The sequence below is a fragment of the Crocodylus siamensis genome, chromosome 2, assembly GCF_052110815.1.
Source record: "Crocodylus siamensis isolate JL-2025a chromosome 2, ASM5211081v1, whole genome shotgun sequence".
Lineage (NCBI taxonomy): Eukaryota > Metazoa > Chordata > Crocodylia > Crocodylidae > Crocodylus > Crocodylus siamensis.
The window spans coordinates 115,839,020-115,859,319 of NC_143396.1; the positions used below are offsets into that span (position 1 = coordinate 115,839,020).

The 20,300-nt window shown below is 41.6% G+C and overlaps 1 protein-coding gene and 1 long non-coding RNA gene across 4 annotated transcripts in view; one reads left to right on the forward strand and one right to left on the reverse strand.

The window, feature by feature from the left end:
* Window positions 1-4,629: 4,629 nt before the first annotated feature.
* On the forward strand, window positions 4,630-12,500 carry LOC149870649 (uncharacterized). Its single transcript, XR_016440803.1, has 3 exons — window positions 4,630-4,997; window positions 7,284-10,311; window positions 12,370-12,500. It is a non-coding gene; the product is annotated as an uncharacterized LOC149870649 (long non-coding RNA).
* A 766-nt stretch (window positions 12,501-13,266) lies between these two features.
* Window positions 13,267-20,300, reverse strand: part of USP53 (ubiquitin specific peptidase 53) — a 55,701-nt gene continuing 48,667 nt past the window's right edge. For 2 of the 3 annotated variants that reach the window (XM_090036635.1, XM_090036636.1), the window contains exons 15-16: window positions 15,119-15,209; window positions 13,267-14,251 (exon numbers count right to left, since the gene is read on the reverse strand). In XM_090036635.1, coding sequence (XP_089892761.1) covers window positions 13,267-14,251; window positions 15,119-15,209 — 1,076 coding nt within the window. The remainder of the gene's footprint in view (window positions 14,252-15,118; window positions 15,210-20,300) is intronic. The other variant, XM_090036637.1, reaches the window with a different exon arrangement.

Sequence of the window (20,300 nt, forward strand, 5' to 3'; positions counted from 1 at the left end):
AGGGAAGAAGATAAAAGGCGGACAGGAAAACGCGCGCTCGTCGACCCACCACCCACGGATCCAGAAAGAAGCGCCAGCAACAGAGACACGCGCCGACAACGCAGGATCCAGGGGTGGTGATATCTCTCTCTCTCTCTCTTTTTCTCTCTCTCTTTTTTTCTCTTTTTCTCTCAAGTTCTCCTTCCTTCTCCTTGCCTCATGTGAATGTTTCTAGTAGTGAATCTTGACCAAGGGTTTTAAAGTTATTATTGAGTTAACCAAAATAAAACCGTTAATTGTTTACTTTGAGAGTGTTGCCTAACCACACCGCACAGAGGATTGCAAAAGCACCTCTCCCTTCACCCCACTGAGTGGGACGGGACACTCTGTGCAAGTCAAAATCTGTGTGTTACTAACACCTACTTCGCTGGGAAAAAACACAAGAAATACATTGTGGAAACAGCTAAGATCAGGGCAGTGGAACCAATTAGCTCTAGTATTGACCAGGTGCAACCCCTGCATACAAGGTCTTATCACAGTGCTGACTGTGACATTGACCATGCCTTAGTCTGTTGCAAAGTCAGAATCAATGCCGAAAAGATCCATTGTAGCAAAACTACCAGTTATTCTCAGATTGATATCAGTTAAACTAAGACACAGAAAGATGCAGACTATTCAATGAAGAGACTGTAAAAGCAAGCTTACCTAAAACTCAACCACCAAAGCTTGGGAAAGCTTACCATGCTGCTGTAACAGTGCTTGGCAAAAACTCAAGAAAAATACAGACTGCTTTGACAAGCTCTCTGAAACTCTTTTGCCATTGGTTGCGAACAAAAGGAAGTGCCAACCATCTATAAGAAATCCCCCAACACCACAGCCCTGTAAAATTTGAGAAGGGCTCAAAGAGAAATGCAAAAGGAGGCTAAGAAGTGGACCCAAGGTTTTTGTCTGAAACCCTGATGATATTCAGAAAACTTCTGATGCAGGTGATAGCCACAGAATGTACAAAGGCATCCACGAGCAATTGGTCCAGGCAGGAAGAAAACAGCTCTGCTGAAAGATTTCAACAGAAATGTCATCACTGATAAAAAAAGACAACTCAAGTGTTGAACTGAACAGTGTGGAATTCTATACTCCATTGAAAATGGAATCAAACATGAAGCTAACCAAAGATTACCACAATCTTTGTGTACAATCTTCTACATTAGAAGATTTGCAGAAAGCCATTACATTGATTCCTTGGAAGAAGGTTTCTGGCAACAACTGTTTGCCTGCTGAAATCTACAAATGTACCAGTCACAAGTTACTGTGAAAGCTCCATGAAGTTACACTGCTCTGTTAGAAAGAGAAAATAGTACCACAAGATTTCAAAAATGCTCGGTTTAGTTTCATAGTTTCTAGGGTCGGAAGGGACCTGATTAGATCATCTAGTCTGACCCCCTGCCATGGCAGGAAAGAATACTGGGGTCAAATGACCCCAGCAAGATGTTCATCTAACCTCCTCTTAAACACCCCCAGGGTAGGAGTCTGCACCACTTCTCTTGGAAGCTGGTTCTAGACCCTAGCCGCCCTGACTGTGAAGTAGCGCCTCCTGATATCTAACCGAAACCTACCCTCTGCCAGCTTGTGACCATTATTCCTGGTCACTCCTGGTGGTGCTCGGGGGAACAGTGGCTCCCCCAATGCCTGCTGATCCCCCCTGACTAGTTTATAACAGGCCACAAGATCCCCCCTCAGCCTTCTCTTTTGGAGGCTGAACACGTTCAGGTCCCATAGCTTCTCCTCATAGGGCCTGCCCTGTTGTCCCCTGATCATACGAGTGGCCCTCCTCTGGACCCTCTCCATGCTGTCGACATCCCTCTTGAAGTGCGGCGCCCAGAACTGGATGCAGTACTCCAGCTGCGGCCTGACCAGTGCCGCATAGAGGGGGAGGATCACCCCTTTGGACCTGCTCGTGATGCATCTGTGGATGCATGCCAAGGTGCGGTTGGCCTTCCTAACTGCCTCTCCACACTGCCGGCCCATGTTCATCTTGGAGTCAGTGATGACCCCCAGATCTCTTTCCGCCTCCGTGCTGACAAGAGGGGAGTTCCCTAACCTGTAGGTATGGTGCCGGTTGTTCCTCCCCAGGTGCATCACCTTGCACTTGTCTGTGTTGAAACCCATCCTATTCTCGTCCGCCCACCCTTGTAACCTGTCTAGGTCTGATTGTAGCCTGTTGCATCCTTCCAGTGTGCCCATGTCCCCCCACATCTTAGTGTCATCAGCAAATTTGAACAGGGTGCTTTTTACCCCCTCATCCAAATCACTGATGAAGATGTTGAACAGCGTGGGCCCGAGGACCGAGCCCTGCGGAACCCCACTGCCCACGTCCTTCCAGGTTGAGAAGGACCCATCCACTACCACCATCTGGTACAATTATGTAAAACAAGGGGGACAGAAGTGACTGTGACAACCACAGAATTACCTCCCTTTAGAACATCATCAGAAAATTGGCACTCGCGTTATGCTCCCTAGGCTGTTATCTCTAGGTGAAAGAATCTATCTTGAAAGTTAATGTGGTTTCCATTCAGGATGCTCCACCATTGATAATGATATTTTTGGACAAGCGATTACAAGAGAAGTGTAGAGAAAAACAAATACCATTGTACACAGCCTTCATCTGTATGACAAAGGCCTTCCATACATTCAACAGTCAGGGCCTTTTTCCTGTTCTGAGGAAACTGGGTTGTCCCCAAAAACTCTGGAACATCATTTGCTTATTATATCAAGGTATGAAAGCACCTGTAGCGTATGAAAACAAAGAATCAATGCCTTTGACATCAACAAAGGGGTGTGTCTTTAACCTGTGCTCTTTAACATCTACTTCTCATTCCTGCTTCTTCATGCAGTCAAGGACAGCAATGATGGCATTTATCTTCAAACCAGACTAGATGGTTCAACATCACAAGGTTTAGAGCGAAAACCAAGGTGAAGGAACAGGTACTGAGAAATTTCTTGTTTGCGAATGATGCAGCCGTGGTTGCCCACAGTGAATCTTCCCTGCAAAATCTCTTGAGCAAATTTTGTGTGTTATGCAAGAGGTTCAGGTTAACAATTAGTGCCAAGTGTCGTGCATCATGAGGTTGAAGGACCAGAAAATGGTAACAAGCTGTGTCACGTTGGGCGAATTCATCAGGCACCTGACAACACCTCTTAGGCGTGCACCCTGATCCAGAGGATCGACAATTGCCTATGTATACCAGCTGCTGAGTGCTTGGTTAGAGGTATCTGAGGACAGAAGAAAGCAGGGGATCTGTCTAGTTCTCAGTGGACAAATGTTCACATGGCCAGGAAACTTAGGAACATACTGGTGGTTGGAGAGTAGCAGGAAGCTCGTGGTGTGCATGTTTACCAGGGGTCCGGGTTTTCCGTTTGCTACGGAAAAGCGTGGATTTTCCTGTTAAAGGAGGAAGCCGAGGGTTTCCCCTTGCAAGCTGGCAGCCTTCCGGCCTGTGGCACCAGCATGACCCAGAGGGGTGGTGTACTGTGGGTTGGGAATGGGGGCACCAGCAGGGCTGGGTTGGGGCTGTAGCTTTATTTTTGTTTTACATTTAATTTCTGAGGTAATAACACTTGTTATTTACTGTAGCAGTCAGAAAATGCCCCCCCCCAATCATATTGAACCCCTCCCCTGGACAAGCATCCTCTTTTTTAGAACTGGAAATCTTTTTTAGAACTGGAAATATGGTAACTTTAATTTAGCGTTGTAAACTGCCCTGACACTAATCCTGCATGTAATCAGGTTTAAGTGAAAACAGCTTCCCTACAGGCTTGTACCCCTACCCACTCAGGCACACGATGATTACACGCTAGCTGTTCCAAGCAGCAGTCCCTGCCTTTGAAGCCAACACAAGGTTGCAGGTTTGATCATTGGCCAATCTCTTGTAGTCCCTTCAAGCCTTACTTTTCTATGATAAATAGCAATGATGCTGGCCCATATCCCTAGCCTATCTCCAGCCTGCGCCTGCAGACCAGTGCTGGGCTGGCTTTGTAAATGAGACCCTGGTGTATTAGGCAAAGAGGACAGAAGTGGATTGCTCCTTCCATGACACATCACTGCAATCTTGACAGCCTGAGGGGGTTGGCTCCTACGTTTTTACCTATGCCCCTCAGCCCCTTCTCTCTGGCTTGGCTGCCGCCCCCAGCCACAGCTTTGTGCCACCCCTGGCTACTAGGTGCCCTATGTCCCCAAGCATGAGCCTAGCCAGCCCTTTTGCTCTCTGAGGCGGTGGCCTGGGGCACAGCTAGGCCTAAGCGCCTTGCACCACCAGGAAGCCCCTGCCTTTTCCTGCTCGTGTCACCCTTACATAGGCTTCTAGAGGCCCCTTTCCAAACCCGTCACAGTCTATCCACCCCCGTATCTGGGCACACGCCCGCCCCAGCCACCAAACACTGCAACCGAGGAGGCACGCCCACTCCCTCACGAGAGCCTGAGCGCGAAGGGCAGCCCAACCGGCGAAGGCGCATGCGCACAGCGTAGGCTCAACGGTCAGCGCCAGCCACAGACAGAGCGAGACAGGATTCCATTCGCCCCGCCCCCTCTCCAGAGAGAGGCTGCGGGGGGCGGGGCGAGTGGAATCCCATTCCCTAGTGCGGCTGGCGCTGACCCTGCAGCCCAGGTCACGTGGGGGAGGGGCGGAGCTTCGCGGGCTACGTCATTGCGGCCCTGCCCCGATCATCCTCTAGGGTCGCGGCCTGGGAGACGTGACCAGCCGCAGGTAGTCGAAGCTCCGCCTCTCCTCACGTGACCGCGAGAAGTGGGGCGGGAGCGGCCGGGTAGTCGCCATGGAGGCGGAGGGGCTGGGGCTGCAGCTGCAGCGGCGAGGCCCAGGGGCCGTTGAGCAGGACCCGGCGGCGGGCACAGCGCAAGGGCAGGCGCTGTCCGGCCAGTCTTATTGGCTCGACTTGTGGCTGTTCATCCTCTTCGACCTGGCGCTGCTCGTCGTCGTCTCCCTGCTGCCCTGAGGCGCCGCGCGGTGAGCGGCCCCGGGGACTGGGCGGCGGGAGAGGGTGGGGAGCTGGTCCCATTGCCAGACCCATGAGGAGAACTGGGGAATCTGCCCCCCTGGCGCTGCTTGAAGCGAGATCAACCCCCCGGGGGCTTGTGCTGCCGAAGTGTCTCATTAAGGTTTCTGCTGGTATCAGTGGGAGCCCTGGCAGGAGTTGTCACACCTTTGTGCCCATGGCTGGGGAGGGAGATGTGGCTGAGACGAGTTCCAGGTTTGCAGGTTTAACTGGTGCCTGCACTCCCAAACGAGCTGGCTTGACTGCAACTCAGTCCTGTTTCTCACCCTGTGGGTCACAACTCAAAAGTGCGTTGCAAGAATGATACGCGGTTGGTCCAAGAAAAGATAGTTGGGATAGAGCTAGACAATCTTTTAAATGCAAGATATTCATCATCAGGTCTCAACTCTTAGTTATATCCAAGTATTTAAAAGTTTACAACAGCCCCATGAAATGACCAGGAATTATCTCCATTTTAAAGATCAAAAACTGAGGCCCAGAGAAGCCAGAAGTATATGTTAATTGTGGGAGATCGTTTCTTGATGCCTGGGGACCCTTCTTTTCAGAACTGGGGGGAAGGGAGGATGTGGCCAACATGACTCATAGCTGCAACTGAATTCAAAGGGAGTACTCAGCAAATTGAACTTGGGATATGCAGAAAATGAAAAACACAATTTGTGACCAACTCTGAAAATAACCTGCTCAGCATCATCTTGGAGCTCCTTGACAAAAGCAGAGAATGATTACAGCAAAACTTAAGTTTTCCTATGGGGTGGTTTGCAACCCACTGATTTCACAGAAGGTTGCTAAATTCAAAATAAGCTTCTTGCCTATGGCTTTTATGTCAATGGGTACCACTTTGACTCTCTGATCTCAATTGCAGGAGACTGCTGAGGTCTGCTGTCTCTACATATGCTCCTGGGTAGTTCACATGCCCTCACATTCCTAAGGGGTTAAAAACCTAACTCTGTGAGGTATACAGATTGGACTACAGCATTGAATCCAAACCATTCAGCTGCCTTTACCTCATTTCATTGGGATGCTATGAAAATTGATTTGTTTTGAAATAGTTGAATTTTGCGGTAATCAGTGACATTAAAACTGATGAGGAAATAGTGCTGTTGCCAGAGCAGAAGAAGACTTCACGTTCAATGGCAAGAGGAAAGTAATATATTGAGCAGCTACCAACCTGTGCATGTCCCATACACTGAATGGGACCCCAGAAGCTTCTAGAAAAACTTACGCCCATGTCTGTAAAGATCATTCATATCTTGGTGGCATAAAGCACATGATGCTTCGCAACTCTCTGACTGCTTGCCTTTTGCAACCTTAACGTTTTACTTTGATGTAAATTTTTCCATATAATAGAGCTGTATCCCCACTGCCAGCACCCCGGCCTTCATTCTTAGCCCCCCCCCCCCCCCCCCCCAAAAAAAAAACCAAACAAACTTGCAGTTTCCAGTCTGCCTATTACTAGTAAGAATCTCAGAATACACATCTGAGGGAATGTCTTTTGAAGTAGTCGTGAGCTTAGCTTATCTATGGCTAGATCAATACTGGATACTTTCTCCAGAATTCTTAGTGTATGTAAGTTTATCTTAAGAAAGCTTGCCAGATCATGCCAGTGAAATATGATGTTTGGCTGAGTTACTACATTGCCTTGGCTGTGGTTAGATTATAGCCTGTGGGGCTTGGTTGGTGTGGCTCTGGAACCCAGGAGGTGAATGCCACCATCACTCCCCCCTGCTGTGTCAACTGCCATTAGTGGAATAGTCTTAAAGGAACTACTACTAGTTAAGCAACCCTGAAGCAAATCCGGAAGATCCTGTGGCAAAACTATGAGTAGACAATAGATATTAGTTTATTAAGAATACTCAAGTGATTAAGTTTTGACAAGCTTGTCCAGACACTTCCCATTTACTGTTAGGCTTCATGAGTGTCAGAACTATCCAGGGTTTTTAAGTCAGTTGTATTATAAGCAAACCCCCAAACACGTGTCCAAGCAGACATGAGGAGAGACAGTTGTGTAAAAAAGAAATAGACATGTCATGTTGCCAAAATGCTGTCACTGAAAATATTTCATTTGTGTAAGACACACTAATAAGAATTCTTAAAATATATTTTTTGGTATTAGTATTAAACAGAAACCTTGGCTCTCTTACAACCTAAACATTTTTTGTACTTGAAAACAATGTCATATTTACCCATCCCTTAACACTGCAAGAGTAATCTGAGAACCATTTTTCTATTTCCTGTAGTGACTATGTCTGTCCAGGATGACAACGCTTATGAAATCAAACATTGCCGTGGGAAGACCATGCATGCATTAGCAGAACTACAGCTGGCAACCTGATTCTCTGTTGAGCCCTTGCTTATTGAAGATGCGTTTACTGCGGGACTACAGTGAATGGATGGGAGGAAGTGGGATGTTGTGATTTGGTTAATCTACAACCTGCTTAACATCTAAACAACTGTAAATTGTGCCTTAAGATAAAGTAAAACTAATTTATCACTTTCCAGTTACTATGCCTGGAAGATAGCTTATATGGTCAACATTTATTTTTCATTTGTATAAAATAAAGTGACTTAACTGCTAAATAAAAGACCACTGAAGACAATAGTGCAGTTCAGAATGGCTGGCTAATGTAGTCTGTATAAGAGTTGGAAAGTCCTGTAAAACAAAGCATCCTGGCTTCTACTTTACCTCTTAGAAGTAAAACCAGCTGTGCATGAATGCATGCTGCTTACTTATTCTTTTCTTAAAACTACCTAGAATGAGGACTGCTTTTCTTTCGAAGAACCGTCAATTCTGGGCACACCTGGAAAATACGGATTAGGATAATCTTATTTTAAAAGGCACAAGCAGATTCTGACATGAAAACCCCTTTCCAAAGTACAGGATGCACCTGGGGGACTTCATTAGCCTTAACTTAATTTGCAGAAACATCACCTGTCCCATTCTGGGACCATTCTTCATATTATTCAAATATTCTGAAGCAAGATGCAGGAATAGAGGTAAACTGTTAGATATCTAAGTCTGGGATGTCAAATATCACCCTAGTTATGCTGAATACTGGTCTCTATTTGACTGTGTAAGGAACCTCAGGTAGAGGCAGATGCATGCTAGTGTAATCTTCCTTTTCACTGATGTTAACTGAAGGAATTATACAGGGTATACACGTTTATGGTTGGTAGCTGTACTTAAGGTAGCTACCCTTCAGTCAGGAGCATATAGCACAGGGTAGGGAAAAAATGCAGCCTGCAGGCCAGATGCGGCCCACCGGGCCTCTAAAAAATTCAGAAAATTAATATTTATCTGCCCCTGGTTGCCTGCCATGTGGCCTTTGATGGCTTGCCAAAACTCAGTAAGCGTCCCTGTGCCCAAAATAATTGCCTGCCCCTGACACAGTAGTATATGAATTGATGTATTCTCAAATTCAGGCACCTAGGTTGGCCTTTTGAATTACATTTACAAAGTGCCTCAGTATTATCACACTTAAGCCAAGCTCCAGAAAGAGACTCCAGATACTCTTAAAATGTAATGCTAAAACAGAAATTCATTTTTGAAATTAGTAAATAGTTTATGTAAGGTGTTTACAGGTTGACAAATGGAGAGCTTTAAGGAGTGTAAGCTATAGTCCAGTCACCCTGCAGATTAACTGTTATGTTCACAGTGTTGTAACATTAGGTCTAAAATCTAGTTGGTTAGATGTTTCAATATGTTCTTACAGTTGGAGTGATTTAGGTAAGATTTTTATTGTTAAATGATACAGAACCGTGCATGAATTAAATGCTGAATTTCATGTCCTAGTTCTACTACAGACTTAAGTCTAGAGAAAGCTTAGTGTGGCTTGAGGACTGACTGTTTATATCTCAACTAAAAGTTAATTTACTTGCTTGGCATTCTCCATGTCAAATTCCATGTAGAGCCTACATCAATTTATTTCTGCCCCTGTTACCTGCTCTTCTATTATTGACCATACTGTTCCAAATTCCTTTTCTTTCCATATTGCTTTTTTTTTTACATCTTTTCAGGGTCTTACTCTTTTCCTTCCTGTAGTTGGTTTCTAAAACACTGCCTCTAGGAATTTTGTTGCCCGTTCCTAGCACATGCCCTAGCTACTTTCATCTCATTTCCATCTTTGTGATACCAGTTTTGAAGAATACTTTTGTAGAATTTGTAGATAAGAGCAGCTTCACCTCCTTCCCAAGACTGTGTCATCTTCCAGAATTTACTGACAAAAATATGAATTTTACATTGCTGTTACATAATTTTTGTTCCAAGACTATTTCTTTGACCTTCAAATCTTTATTGAATAAATGCTGCTCCTGCTTTTTGTATATGGTTTTGGCTAATTAGCAAAATCATTGGAGGGGCAGGGTGGCACAGATAAAAAATATACAGTGATGAACTGAAAGAACTGGGTTTTGCTTATGGCATGGAGGACTTACACAAAAGAACAGATGGAACATGTGCAAAATGCACAGGACTAATCAAAGTTCAAGAACAAAGAAAGTTAATTTAAGGCTAGAAGTTGAAATAATCCTTTCCAAATGAGCACACATCCCTTAGCTAATTGAAGTAGGTGGGAGCAGCGATTCACAGTTCTTGGTCTTAATCAGTTCCAAGAAAATTTGGAAGGAAAAAAACAAAACATTTAAAACAATCAAGTCAAGCAACATAGCAGCTGACTTGGTTATACAGTTTGAAAATACTGAATAGTGACTAATCCTTTTCTCACCTGTGATTTGGCTTTGCTTTTCCCTCCTCCCTCCTCTACTATTACAATCATTTCTATTGCTGTTATTCTATGAAGACCAGAATGAGTGTTCATGGAGAAGTATGCAAGAGTTTAAACTAGCAGGAGGGAGTTTCCATTCATGCAAGTTTCATATTAATTATACTTACAATAGATCTTTTTGTTCCAGGGAGAAACGAATGTTGCAAAACTGTGGGTTTCTGCAGCCGTTAATAAAAATGGCTTAACCTGTATCTTGTACTCTTTTCAAGTTCTTCCCCCCACAACTTCTTCTCAGTTGTCACAATTTTTTTTAAGTTAGCAAAAACCTGATTTAAGTATTTTGTGTTCTTAGGATAGGAGATGGTCAGCATGAAGAGCAAGAACTGCGTAGAACAATGATTCGTATCTCATGAATATTTGCAGGATTCTACAAAAAGTGAGGTTTATTTGCTTATATAATAAGAATAACTTGGACACAAGGATGCCAGATCTGAGGAAATAACATTCTTTACAAAGCATATCTGGCAAATATGATTTGGCAAAGGTGAGTTTCACTGTTCAGTTAGAAGTCTAATTTCTAAAGAGTTAAAATGTTGGAACGCTCCATAAGTAGTTTTATAAATAGTCAGATGTTGGTCTTGCACTAGAGTCTAAACCACGCGTGTAAAATAAAGTACAAAAAGAAAAAAGTTAGCCACAAAATTGGTTTAATGTTTTATCTAATAGTTTGAACAAGCAGAAAAATGCAACTTTGCAAGATAATTCTAAAGACTGAAAAATATATTAAGTTACAAGACTTGTTAAATGTATTTACCATTACAAAATGTGTCCGTTTCATACAAATCTATAATGAGAAGGGGACATTTATAAAAATAAATAGGCACCCTGGGTAAGTCAAATCAACATTTCAGGTCATACAGTCAGCAAATATTAAATATGTGCATGGAGTGCAGAATCTAATATAAAAACAAAGTGTTTCAGTTAACTTTCATGTGCACTGTAATAACTATACATGGGCCTTATATAATAGGTTTGTTTTGGAAAGTGCTATTTCAAGCAAAGAGGGGAAAGACTCAAGTCCACCTAAATTGCTTCCAGTGAAGATGTTGCATTTCAGAACTTAGGACAAATCTAAGCAGCTACTCTGAAATAAGCAGAGTTTGTTTACCAGTTTTGCTCGCTAGCATTCTGGAAACCAAATTCACTGGCATCATTAACAGGCATTTATATTGCTTTTTTGTGCAGAAGTACAAAGGTTTGCTGTGGACACTTAAAAAGATAGTATTATACTGTATCACTATTCACATTTGTTGCTGTGCTGTTTATACATAAAAATACTGAAATTTCACATACTTTTTTTCTGAAAAGCTTTACAAATTGTACATTATTTACAAGTTCTAGCACTATTAGAGTTTTACAAATATCTTTTTTTTTTAAACAATTAATTGGCTATGTACATGTTTGTGTGGATGGGTTATAAAACAAATTGTATACATTTCTTACAAAATAATAAAAAAGATTAAGTTCTAGGAATTTTCCAGTTTTCACATATCCTATATAAAAATAAGAATTTTTCAGATTTCACTAGCATTTATGCCTCCACATGCAGAATGTATTCATTCTGGAATCCATGTTGTATTCAGTCTTGCAAGTACTACTGTGGGATTTTGAGCAGAAGGATGGGTCTAAATGGACTGGTTAGAGATATCTGGTCTGCTACATGTCATATTCCAGTTATACTAAAAGTTACAAGTCTTAGGTTAAAGAATTAAAGTTAAGACACTGTCCAAGCAACCAAAACTTCTGTTTTAAGTGTAGACCTTGGATAAGTACACTAAAACAACTGTCAGCATTTGGTTAAAGCACTGTAATTCACATTAAACAAATAAGCTTTTCTGATTAGTCCAAGTCATAGAGGGTTTTTAAACCAATGCACTTTGTAATGTTCAGTTTTGGAACTAAAGGCATTAACACAGGTGCCATCAGCAAAATTTTATTTTAAGATCAAAATAAATAACTTCAGGAGGACTGAGCTCCCAAATACTCGTTTAAGAATCATAATATGTTGCTGATCATGAGTAATTTCATGAACAAGAAATTATTTGAAGCACTAACCGACTTGAGCAAAGCTGGGTTCTGAGCAGGTCTAAATGGTCAAGATTCAAATAAAACCCTTTTTTAAGGCAACTGTATAGTTAATCAATTAATGAAATAACTAAAAACTGCTTGGGAGTTAATGACTGCTAGTTGGAAAAAAATTGCAACAGTAAATCAGACCAGCTCAATGTTGCTAAATTCTATGGTAACTTTTCAAGAGGGAAGGTAAAAGTAGATGCACGGAGTTCAGTTGATAGTGGAGTTAATTTTGTGTGCAGTCATAGAATCAGTCTTAACAGTAAGATCATAACTGTTATGGAATCTGCCTCAGCTGCAATGAAAATAAAGCCTCCTGCTTTAAGTAGTAGTTTATGCATCACATCATTTTGCCATACACTAGGAAATTTGTAGCTGAATTCTGATAAGTATTATATCATTGCTTGTGGAAACATGACTAGAGGTTGGCAAGGTTCTTTGGGTAAATCTGATTTTTTTTTTTTATTAGATCAACTAGAACAGTTGGAAAAATTCTTTGCAAGCTTTTGGGGTACAAACACTCTTCATCAGGCTGAGGAAGCATCTGCAGTTCGTCTGCGCTCTTCCTGATTAGGGATTGTAAGTTAGAGCAAACCAACATTATTAGGTTAAAAAAACTGTATACAAATATGAAGATGTGTATAGAGTTTTTACCTACGGTTCTTATAAAAAAAACCGTGAGAAATTTGTGAAGTCTTCTCGTTGTTAAGGCATTTCAAAAAAGGAGAAATTCTCTGGGTGAACTTGTATTAAAAGACACGTAAAGGTTAATGAAATTAGACTCTCACAGAAGTCAGAAGAAAAAAAAAATGGTAACTCCTATTGTTATCCACTACAAAAAACACTTCCATAAACAAATACTGTTTTGATTATGTATATATGCACACTGTTATACATGGTTCTGTAGTTCGTGTATCCCTCTGAACAGTCTAAGGAATTACTGCTTAATTAAAAAAAAACAAACCAAAAAACAACCCAAAACCACTTTTCCCTTGGTCTGTGGGCACTAAACAACAGGCATATTAAATCTTCCAGGAAAAACTTGTAACACCTGGTTAGTGCCAAATGCAATTCACGGTACAAAATTCAGAAAGGAACCAGTTATGAATTAAAATATCAAAGTGTAACAGACGTATATTGAGAAAGCGAGTATCAGCAAGACAGAGGTAAACATTAAGGCAAAAAATGACAAATCCAAGATCAAAAGACCAAACCTTAGCATGTGTTTTTTCCAGCTCGTTCATATTTGCATAATCATGTTAAGTCATATCTTCTAAATGAAATATAGTACCGGTTGTCAGACACTGAGGAGTCCAAGCTTCTCACCCACATGAAATGTATGGATAAAATCCATGATTTACTTTTTCTACCTATTGCAGTGTATACTTTCTATATGTGGTCTGTATCTCTGTTCAGATGCAGGATGACTGGAATCAACAGTATTGTGATAAGCAGTGCCCAGTTCTTTGTGGAAACTCCCAGGATCTGCAAAATACAGTTTGGGTCTCTGGTGATATTTCATCCTGTATGTATCAGTCATACAGCTATCTACTGAAAAATAGGTAGTTAGAGAAACACTATCATTTGCATCTGGAGAATTAGCACTTGGTCCCATGTGGCATGATCCTTTACTTAAAAGGTTAGCAGACAGAGTCTGAAAATCATTAACTGATGGGCCAATTGGAAAATCTGGTTTGTGAATAGAAGGCTCCTTTCCTTGAAATGCTTCTTTAAGTCTTTCTTCATTTGTACATACACCTGCTTCTGATGCACTTGAAGCTGTACCTGTACTTTGCCTCTGAAAATCTGAAGGATTAACATGCATGAATCCTGTCAATTTTACATCACATGGAGGTTCATTACTTTCTGCTCCGGACAAAAAGTTCCGAGTATACTTCTTTGGAGGTAAAGGAGGTGGAAGATTTTGGTAAACAGCTTCTGGTACCCAAAGATGATCAGTTCTACCAAATGACTGAACTGTACGTACACCAGACGAAAGCGGCATCACATTGCGTTGCTCTGATGTGCTCTGGGGTACAAAAGATGACAGCCCTGCCTTTGATGTAGCACTTCTTGTAATAGGAGCCTGCAGCTGAGAAGATAAGAGAAATTCATTGCTATTCAGCCTCTTTCCACAGAGAGGTTCATTTTCAGTATTACAAGAATGGGGTAAGCTGTCAGCACAACACACTTGCATGGCTGTCTTCTCAAGTTTATCTGAATTAAGCCACTCTAAAGAACTCTGTTCACAGAGCTTACTGACTCTAGTCTCTCGCTTAACATGGTCCTTATGAGTTGGCTGTAGAGTTGATGAAGGAAGAAGTTTCCAAGTACTCTCAGGTATCTCAATCCTAAAATATAAAAATGCATAGGTGTACAACCAATCATTAAAAAAATAAAATGAAAAAAGGACACACACTATATATTCATACACACAAAACAAATATATGTACACAGCTAGTCCAAGGAATATATTTCCATTACAGAATTCCTGGATATACAATTTAAATATTTGTTACCCTTGATCTGACTGAATGAGGGAATCTACTTAATAAATATTTGTTCAAGAAATTCATAAAATTACTGCATTTCTTTCTCGACAAATCTAAAGTATTAGCAAAGCTTTAGAAAAAATTAGACTTGCTTCCAACAAAAATGCACAGGATGGAATAAATTCTAGGTCCTGTTCCTAGCTCTCTCACACAGTTTGGACACACCAACAAGTGTCAAAAATTGGGAGGGGAGGGGCAGGGAATCCACTTACACTTAGGATCCTGATTTTCAGAGGTGCTGGGCACCCAGAGCTCCTAGGGACTCCAGCTGGAGTTCAGGTGCACAGCATTTTCAAAAGAGAGATCTCAGATAATAAACAAATCTCCATCCATTTTCAAGAACAATTTTCAAAAACTAATTCAACACTATGGTGATATTATCATCATCTATTATAGGATAACGTACACATTGGATAAAATCCAAATCTCTGACTTACATGCCAGATAAAATGCTGAAACATTTGATTCTCTGTTGATCAAGCCTCAAAACCTGAATCTGTTTTCCACACCTTTTGAAAAAGCAAGCTTTTCAGCCTCATTTTGACACACTGGGTGTTAATATATATTCACAAGATGTCAGAAACAAGTATAACTACAATTTAGTGGACAAGGCATGATATGGTCATTTTATAAGTTTCAGAATAAATTGATGTTAAAATGAATTACCTCATTGGAGGACTGTGTACCTGCAGTTCTGATGGGAAATTATTATGAGGTCTGTAATTAACTTCCGTACTCATCTGGTCTTTCCTCAAGTCTGAAAAAAAAAAAAAAAAAACAAAAAAAACAAAAAAAACCTGCAAATTTATTTCATATCAAGTAAAATGTTTCTTCCTCAAACCTTCCTCAGAGCTCACTAAAACTTATTGGCACTATCAGAACAAACTTCTACAGAACCAGCCAGTTCACTGCTTTGAGTGTTAAAAAAGACCTCTATGGTAGTATTTTCTGCAGTACTTCCAGTGCCACACATGGGGCCAGGCAGAGCTCCAGTGTCAGTTCATGGCTGAGACGGCGTAGGGAGAAAGAATCTAGGTTTATTAGGAATTAGGACCTTTTGGAACAGAAGGGATGGTCCCCACATGAGCCAAAATGGTCGTAAGCTGCTGGCAAACAACATTAAAAAGGGGGCAGAATAGCTTTTAAACTAAAACCAGAAAGCCTACCAATGTGGAACAACACAGTTTGGACTGACGCACCCTACAGCAGTAAAACTATAAAAATAGGGATAAGAAACTGGTTAAGACGAACATAAGCAAATACCTTTAATGAGTAAAAGGTCACATGGAAGTAACTAACCAGGCAACAAGTAGTACACGTTTTTATACTAATGTTAGAAGTATGGAAGGTGGGGGAACTTGAATGCTTAGCAGTAAATAACAAGATTGATGTAATAAGCATCTCTGAAATATGGTGGAATGAGGGGAAAAATAAGCAAACAATGGGATGCTGCAACACTAGGATACAAATTATATAGGAATGATAGAGTAGATTGTGGTTGGGGAGTGGCACTTTACAACAAAGACTGCATGGAATCAGATAGGTTAGATTTTGCAAACGACAAAAGAGGTACTGTAGAACCTCTTTTCTAACCACCTTTGTGGTTAGAAATTCTGGGTTTCAACAGAAAAAAAATCATCTCAGGATATACTATTGGCCCACAGATGATGGCAGCAGTGAGCTAGCAATGCTTAGGGAGTTGAGAAAGGCTCCAACACCAGAAAATGCACTACTAATTGAGAACTTCAACTATGCACAAACAGACTGGGTCAATCTAACATCAGGCCAGGAAGCAGAGACCAAATTTCTTGATAAGACAAGACTGCTTCCTGGGGCAGTTAGCCCTGGAACCTACAAAAAAGAAAAGTCATTCTAGACCTAATCTTAAGTAGTGCAGGATTTGGTGCAAAGGGGAAATTTCGTTACTAAGCCACTTGGCAATAATGACCATAATGCAATGGGGTTTGACCTCCATGTAGGAGGGGAGACAAGAAAGACAGACCACCAAGATGAGGAAGCTAGTTAAAGGTTAAAAGGGGGCTTCTAATTAGAGGTTGAAAAAGGAGGAATTTGCAGGCAGGGTCAGAACTGCTTAGGAACACCATATTGGTGGCACAAAGCAAATGCATACTGCAGATCAAGAAAAATGGAAAGTGGACCAAAAGAAAGCCAGCATGGCTTAATGGTAGAGTTACAGAGGCAATAAGCAGAAAAAAGGGCTTATTTAAAAAGTGGAAGTCAACTCCTAATGAGGAAAATAAAAGAGCATAAACACTGGGAAGGCAAATGAAAAACTGAAATAAGACACGCTAAGAGAGAACTAGAGCTACATTAGAAGCCAAAGGCCTACCAGGGAGTCAGCTGAGCCTTTGGATGATTAGGGTGTAAAATGGGCGCTAACAGATGATAGGTTTATTGCGAGGAACTAAATGCATTCTCTGCATCTGTCTTCTCTATGGAAGATGTTAGGGAAACTCTGCCACCAGATCCACACCTCTCTGGGAACAAGTCAGTGGAGCTGACCCAACTTGAGGTTTCAATAGATGAGGTCATTAAGGAAACTGAGAAGCTAAACAGTAACAAAATCACCAGAACCTGATTCTTCTATTCAGAACCTGATGGCATTTTTCCCTAGGGTCGTGAAAGAAGTCAGATCAGAAATTGCTGAACTCCTCCTAACTGGAAGGTTTCCAGTGTGACTCCCATATTTAAAAAAGGCTCTACAGGGAACTACAGACCAGTGACCTTAACTTGTGTTCCTGGAAAACTGGTAGAAGCAATAATAAAAATCGTTCAGCATGTGGGTGAACATGACTTGCTGGGGACAAAACAGCTTTTTCAGAGGGAAATCGTGCCTCACCAACCTACTGAAGTTCTGTGAGGCTGTCAACCAGGTGGATCAGATTGATCCAGTTGACACAGTATATCTGAACTTCCAAAAAGCCTTTGACAAGGTCTCCCCCATCAGAGATTCTTAATTAAAGTTAGGTACTCATGGAATTACAGGGACTGTCCACCTGTGGATCAGAAACTGACTCCAAGATCTGAAGCAAAGACTGAGGATAAATCGTCAGTTTTCAGATTAGAAAGAAGTAAAGAATGGGACACCCTAGAGATCTGCATTGGGACCAGTGCTGTTCAACATACTCATAAATGATCCGAAAAAGGGTGAGTAGCAAGGTGACCAAACTTGCCGATGACACAAGAATATGCACAGTCATAAAGACCAAGGCAGACTGAACAACTACAGAATGATCTGGCACGACTGTGCAAAACTGCAACTAAATGGCAGATGAAATTCAGTGTAGATAAGTGATGCAAAAACAACCCAAACTATACCTACATTATGATGGGTTCTACATTAGCTGTTACCACACAGGAAAGATCCAAGTCACTGTGGACAGTCCACTAAAAGACATCAGCTCAGTGCTCAGCAGCTATCAAAAGTGAGTGAATTGCACATGGAAAGTATCATTATGCCCCTTTATTAGGTGTATCCCCTGCCCATCTTGAATACTGTGTCCAGTTTTGGTCCTCACACCTCAAAAAGGGTACAGACAAATTAGAGAAGGTCAATGAGGATGCTTAGCAGTGTGGAGAGGCTTCCATATGAGGAGAGAGAAAAGAGGCTTGGCCCATTCAATTTAGAAAGATGTTTGGGGGGTGGGGAGGGGCTTGATAAGGGTTTACACAAAAAACAAGAAGGTACAGAGAAACTAAATAGAGATTTACTATTTATTCTTTCACAATTCAAGAACTAGGGGCGGGGTGTCACAAAAGGAAACTAGTAGGTAGTAAGTTTAATACTAACAAAAGGAAGTTCTCTCTCACACAGCATGAAATTGAAGTATGGAACTCAATATCACCAGATGTTGTAGAAGCTGACAGTTTAGCTAGATTCAAAAAGGGACTGGACAAATTCTTGGAGAAGAGAGGCATCAGTAGCTATTGAGCATGGGAATTAGGAGATACAGCTCTGAAGTAAGACCTTAAATGCTGGAGACTGCAAGTGACAGGAACAGTTGAAAAGCAAACGAAAAAAAACACTTTTATCCAACTCACTCTCCTTTTCAGCATCCACTCTCTGCCACTGTGTGACGGGAGACTAGACAGGATGGACCTACAGTCCAACCCAGCAAATGACAATTCTTATGTTCTTAAAGAAACGAGTACAGGTCAACAAAAATCACTTCCAGTGCAATTCCTCTTCATAAAACAGTCTATTTGTGTGTTGTTGGGTTTTTTTAATCCATTAAAAATCTTTCAGCTGCAATTTCCAGCTCTCCCAAATTAATATAATCACAGTGAGAAAATTAGACCATGAACTACAATACTTTTTAAAGAGCTGTAGGCATGTTTTCAAGAAATGTTTACTTTTCATCCAATTACAAACACTATAACAAAGGATTTTACAAAGAGCAGATTTACTATTGCCTATGTTTACACATTGAAGAACTTATTTAAGCAACAGAAATTATAAGTTATTCTATTAATTATCAAACACTTAGAAACTACTAATATAACACTAATAAAGTTTAGATGTAGTGGGTTAATTCAGGCAAAAGATTAATTTCAGCTCCCAGAAAAGTATAAAGAACAATTGTTTACAGTAACCATGATTCTTAGAGATGTGTTAACTACCTACTTGCCCCTACTGATATGCATGCCTTGTGGACACAATATCCGATTCTTGGCCAGCAAACTCCATTAAGGGTCATACCTGTGCCCTCGCACACCTCTACACAAATACATCAAGGACAGAATGATCCTAGCCAATTCCTTCTTCAAATATACACTTTAGACACAAAATATCCTCACTGCCACACATTTGCCTGTTCACCGACCTGCATTCCTGCATACTGGCTTTTATCCCTTCCACGAGATCACAATACAACTGGAGACCCTCCCTCTGCCTGAAAAGGGTGTTTGTACCCCAAAAGCTTACAAAGAACCATTTTTCCCCAATTATTTAGTTGATCTATTACATATTATGACATTTACCCAAAGAACCTTGTCTGCCTACGTTCTTAGACCAACATGGCTACAACCAACATTCTCAAATATACAGACAGTGAGTTGCAGGACTCTCAGTAGTGGGCACAGGATTGAGGGAGGATCCTGAAATCACTGTGGAAACTTCAAAGAACAGCAGTTTTTAATGTGGTTACTAACAATGCCCTCAGACTGACCAGTGGATTTGACTTTAGTGACTAACAGCTATTTGTTTCAGGATAAGTACTAAAGCTCCTATTTAAAACAACAACTGCACAACAGCCCTACTACATCAAACATCTGGTCTGAAAGCCTCTACAAAAGCACAGCAGCTTGTAAAAGTCTGGACAGGGCTCCACTTAGCTGCCTTTATGTAGTTTGGAATGGAAACATTCTTCAAACATGTTGAAGGGGCCTGTCTATAGGAGTGGAATGAGCTCTGCTATAGCAAGGTGGAGCTAGCCTGGCTAAAGTCGGACCCAGAGGGTTGTGATTGATGGCAGTCACTCATCATGGTGCCCTGTGACCAGTGGGGTCCCTCAAGGCTCTGTCCTGGGACCCATCCTGTTCAACATCTTCATTAACAATGCGGACGCTGGAGTCAGGAGTGGACTGGCCAAGTTCGCCGATAACACCAAACTTTGGGGCAAAGCATCCACGCCAGAAGATAGGCGGGTGATCCAGGCTGACCTGGACAAGCTCAGCAAATGGGCAGACGAGAACCTCATGGTGTTTAACACCGAAAAATGCAAGGTTCTCCACCTTGGGAGGAAAAACCTGCAGCATCCTTATAGGCTCGGCAGTGCTATGCTGGTTAGCACTACAGAAGAAAGAGACTTGGGGGTCATCATTGACC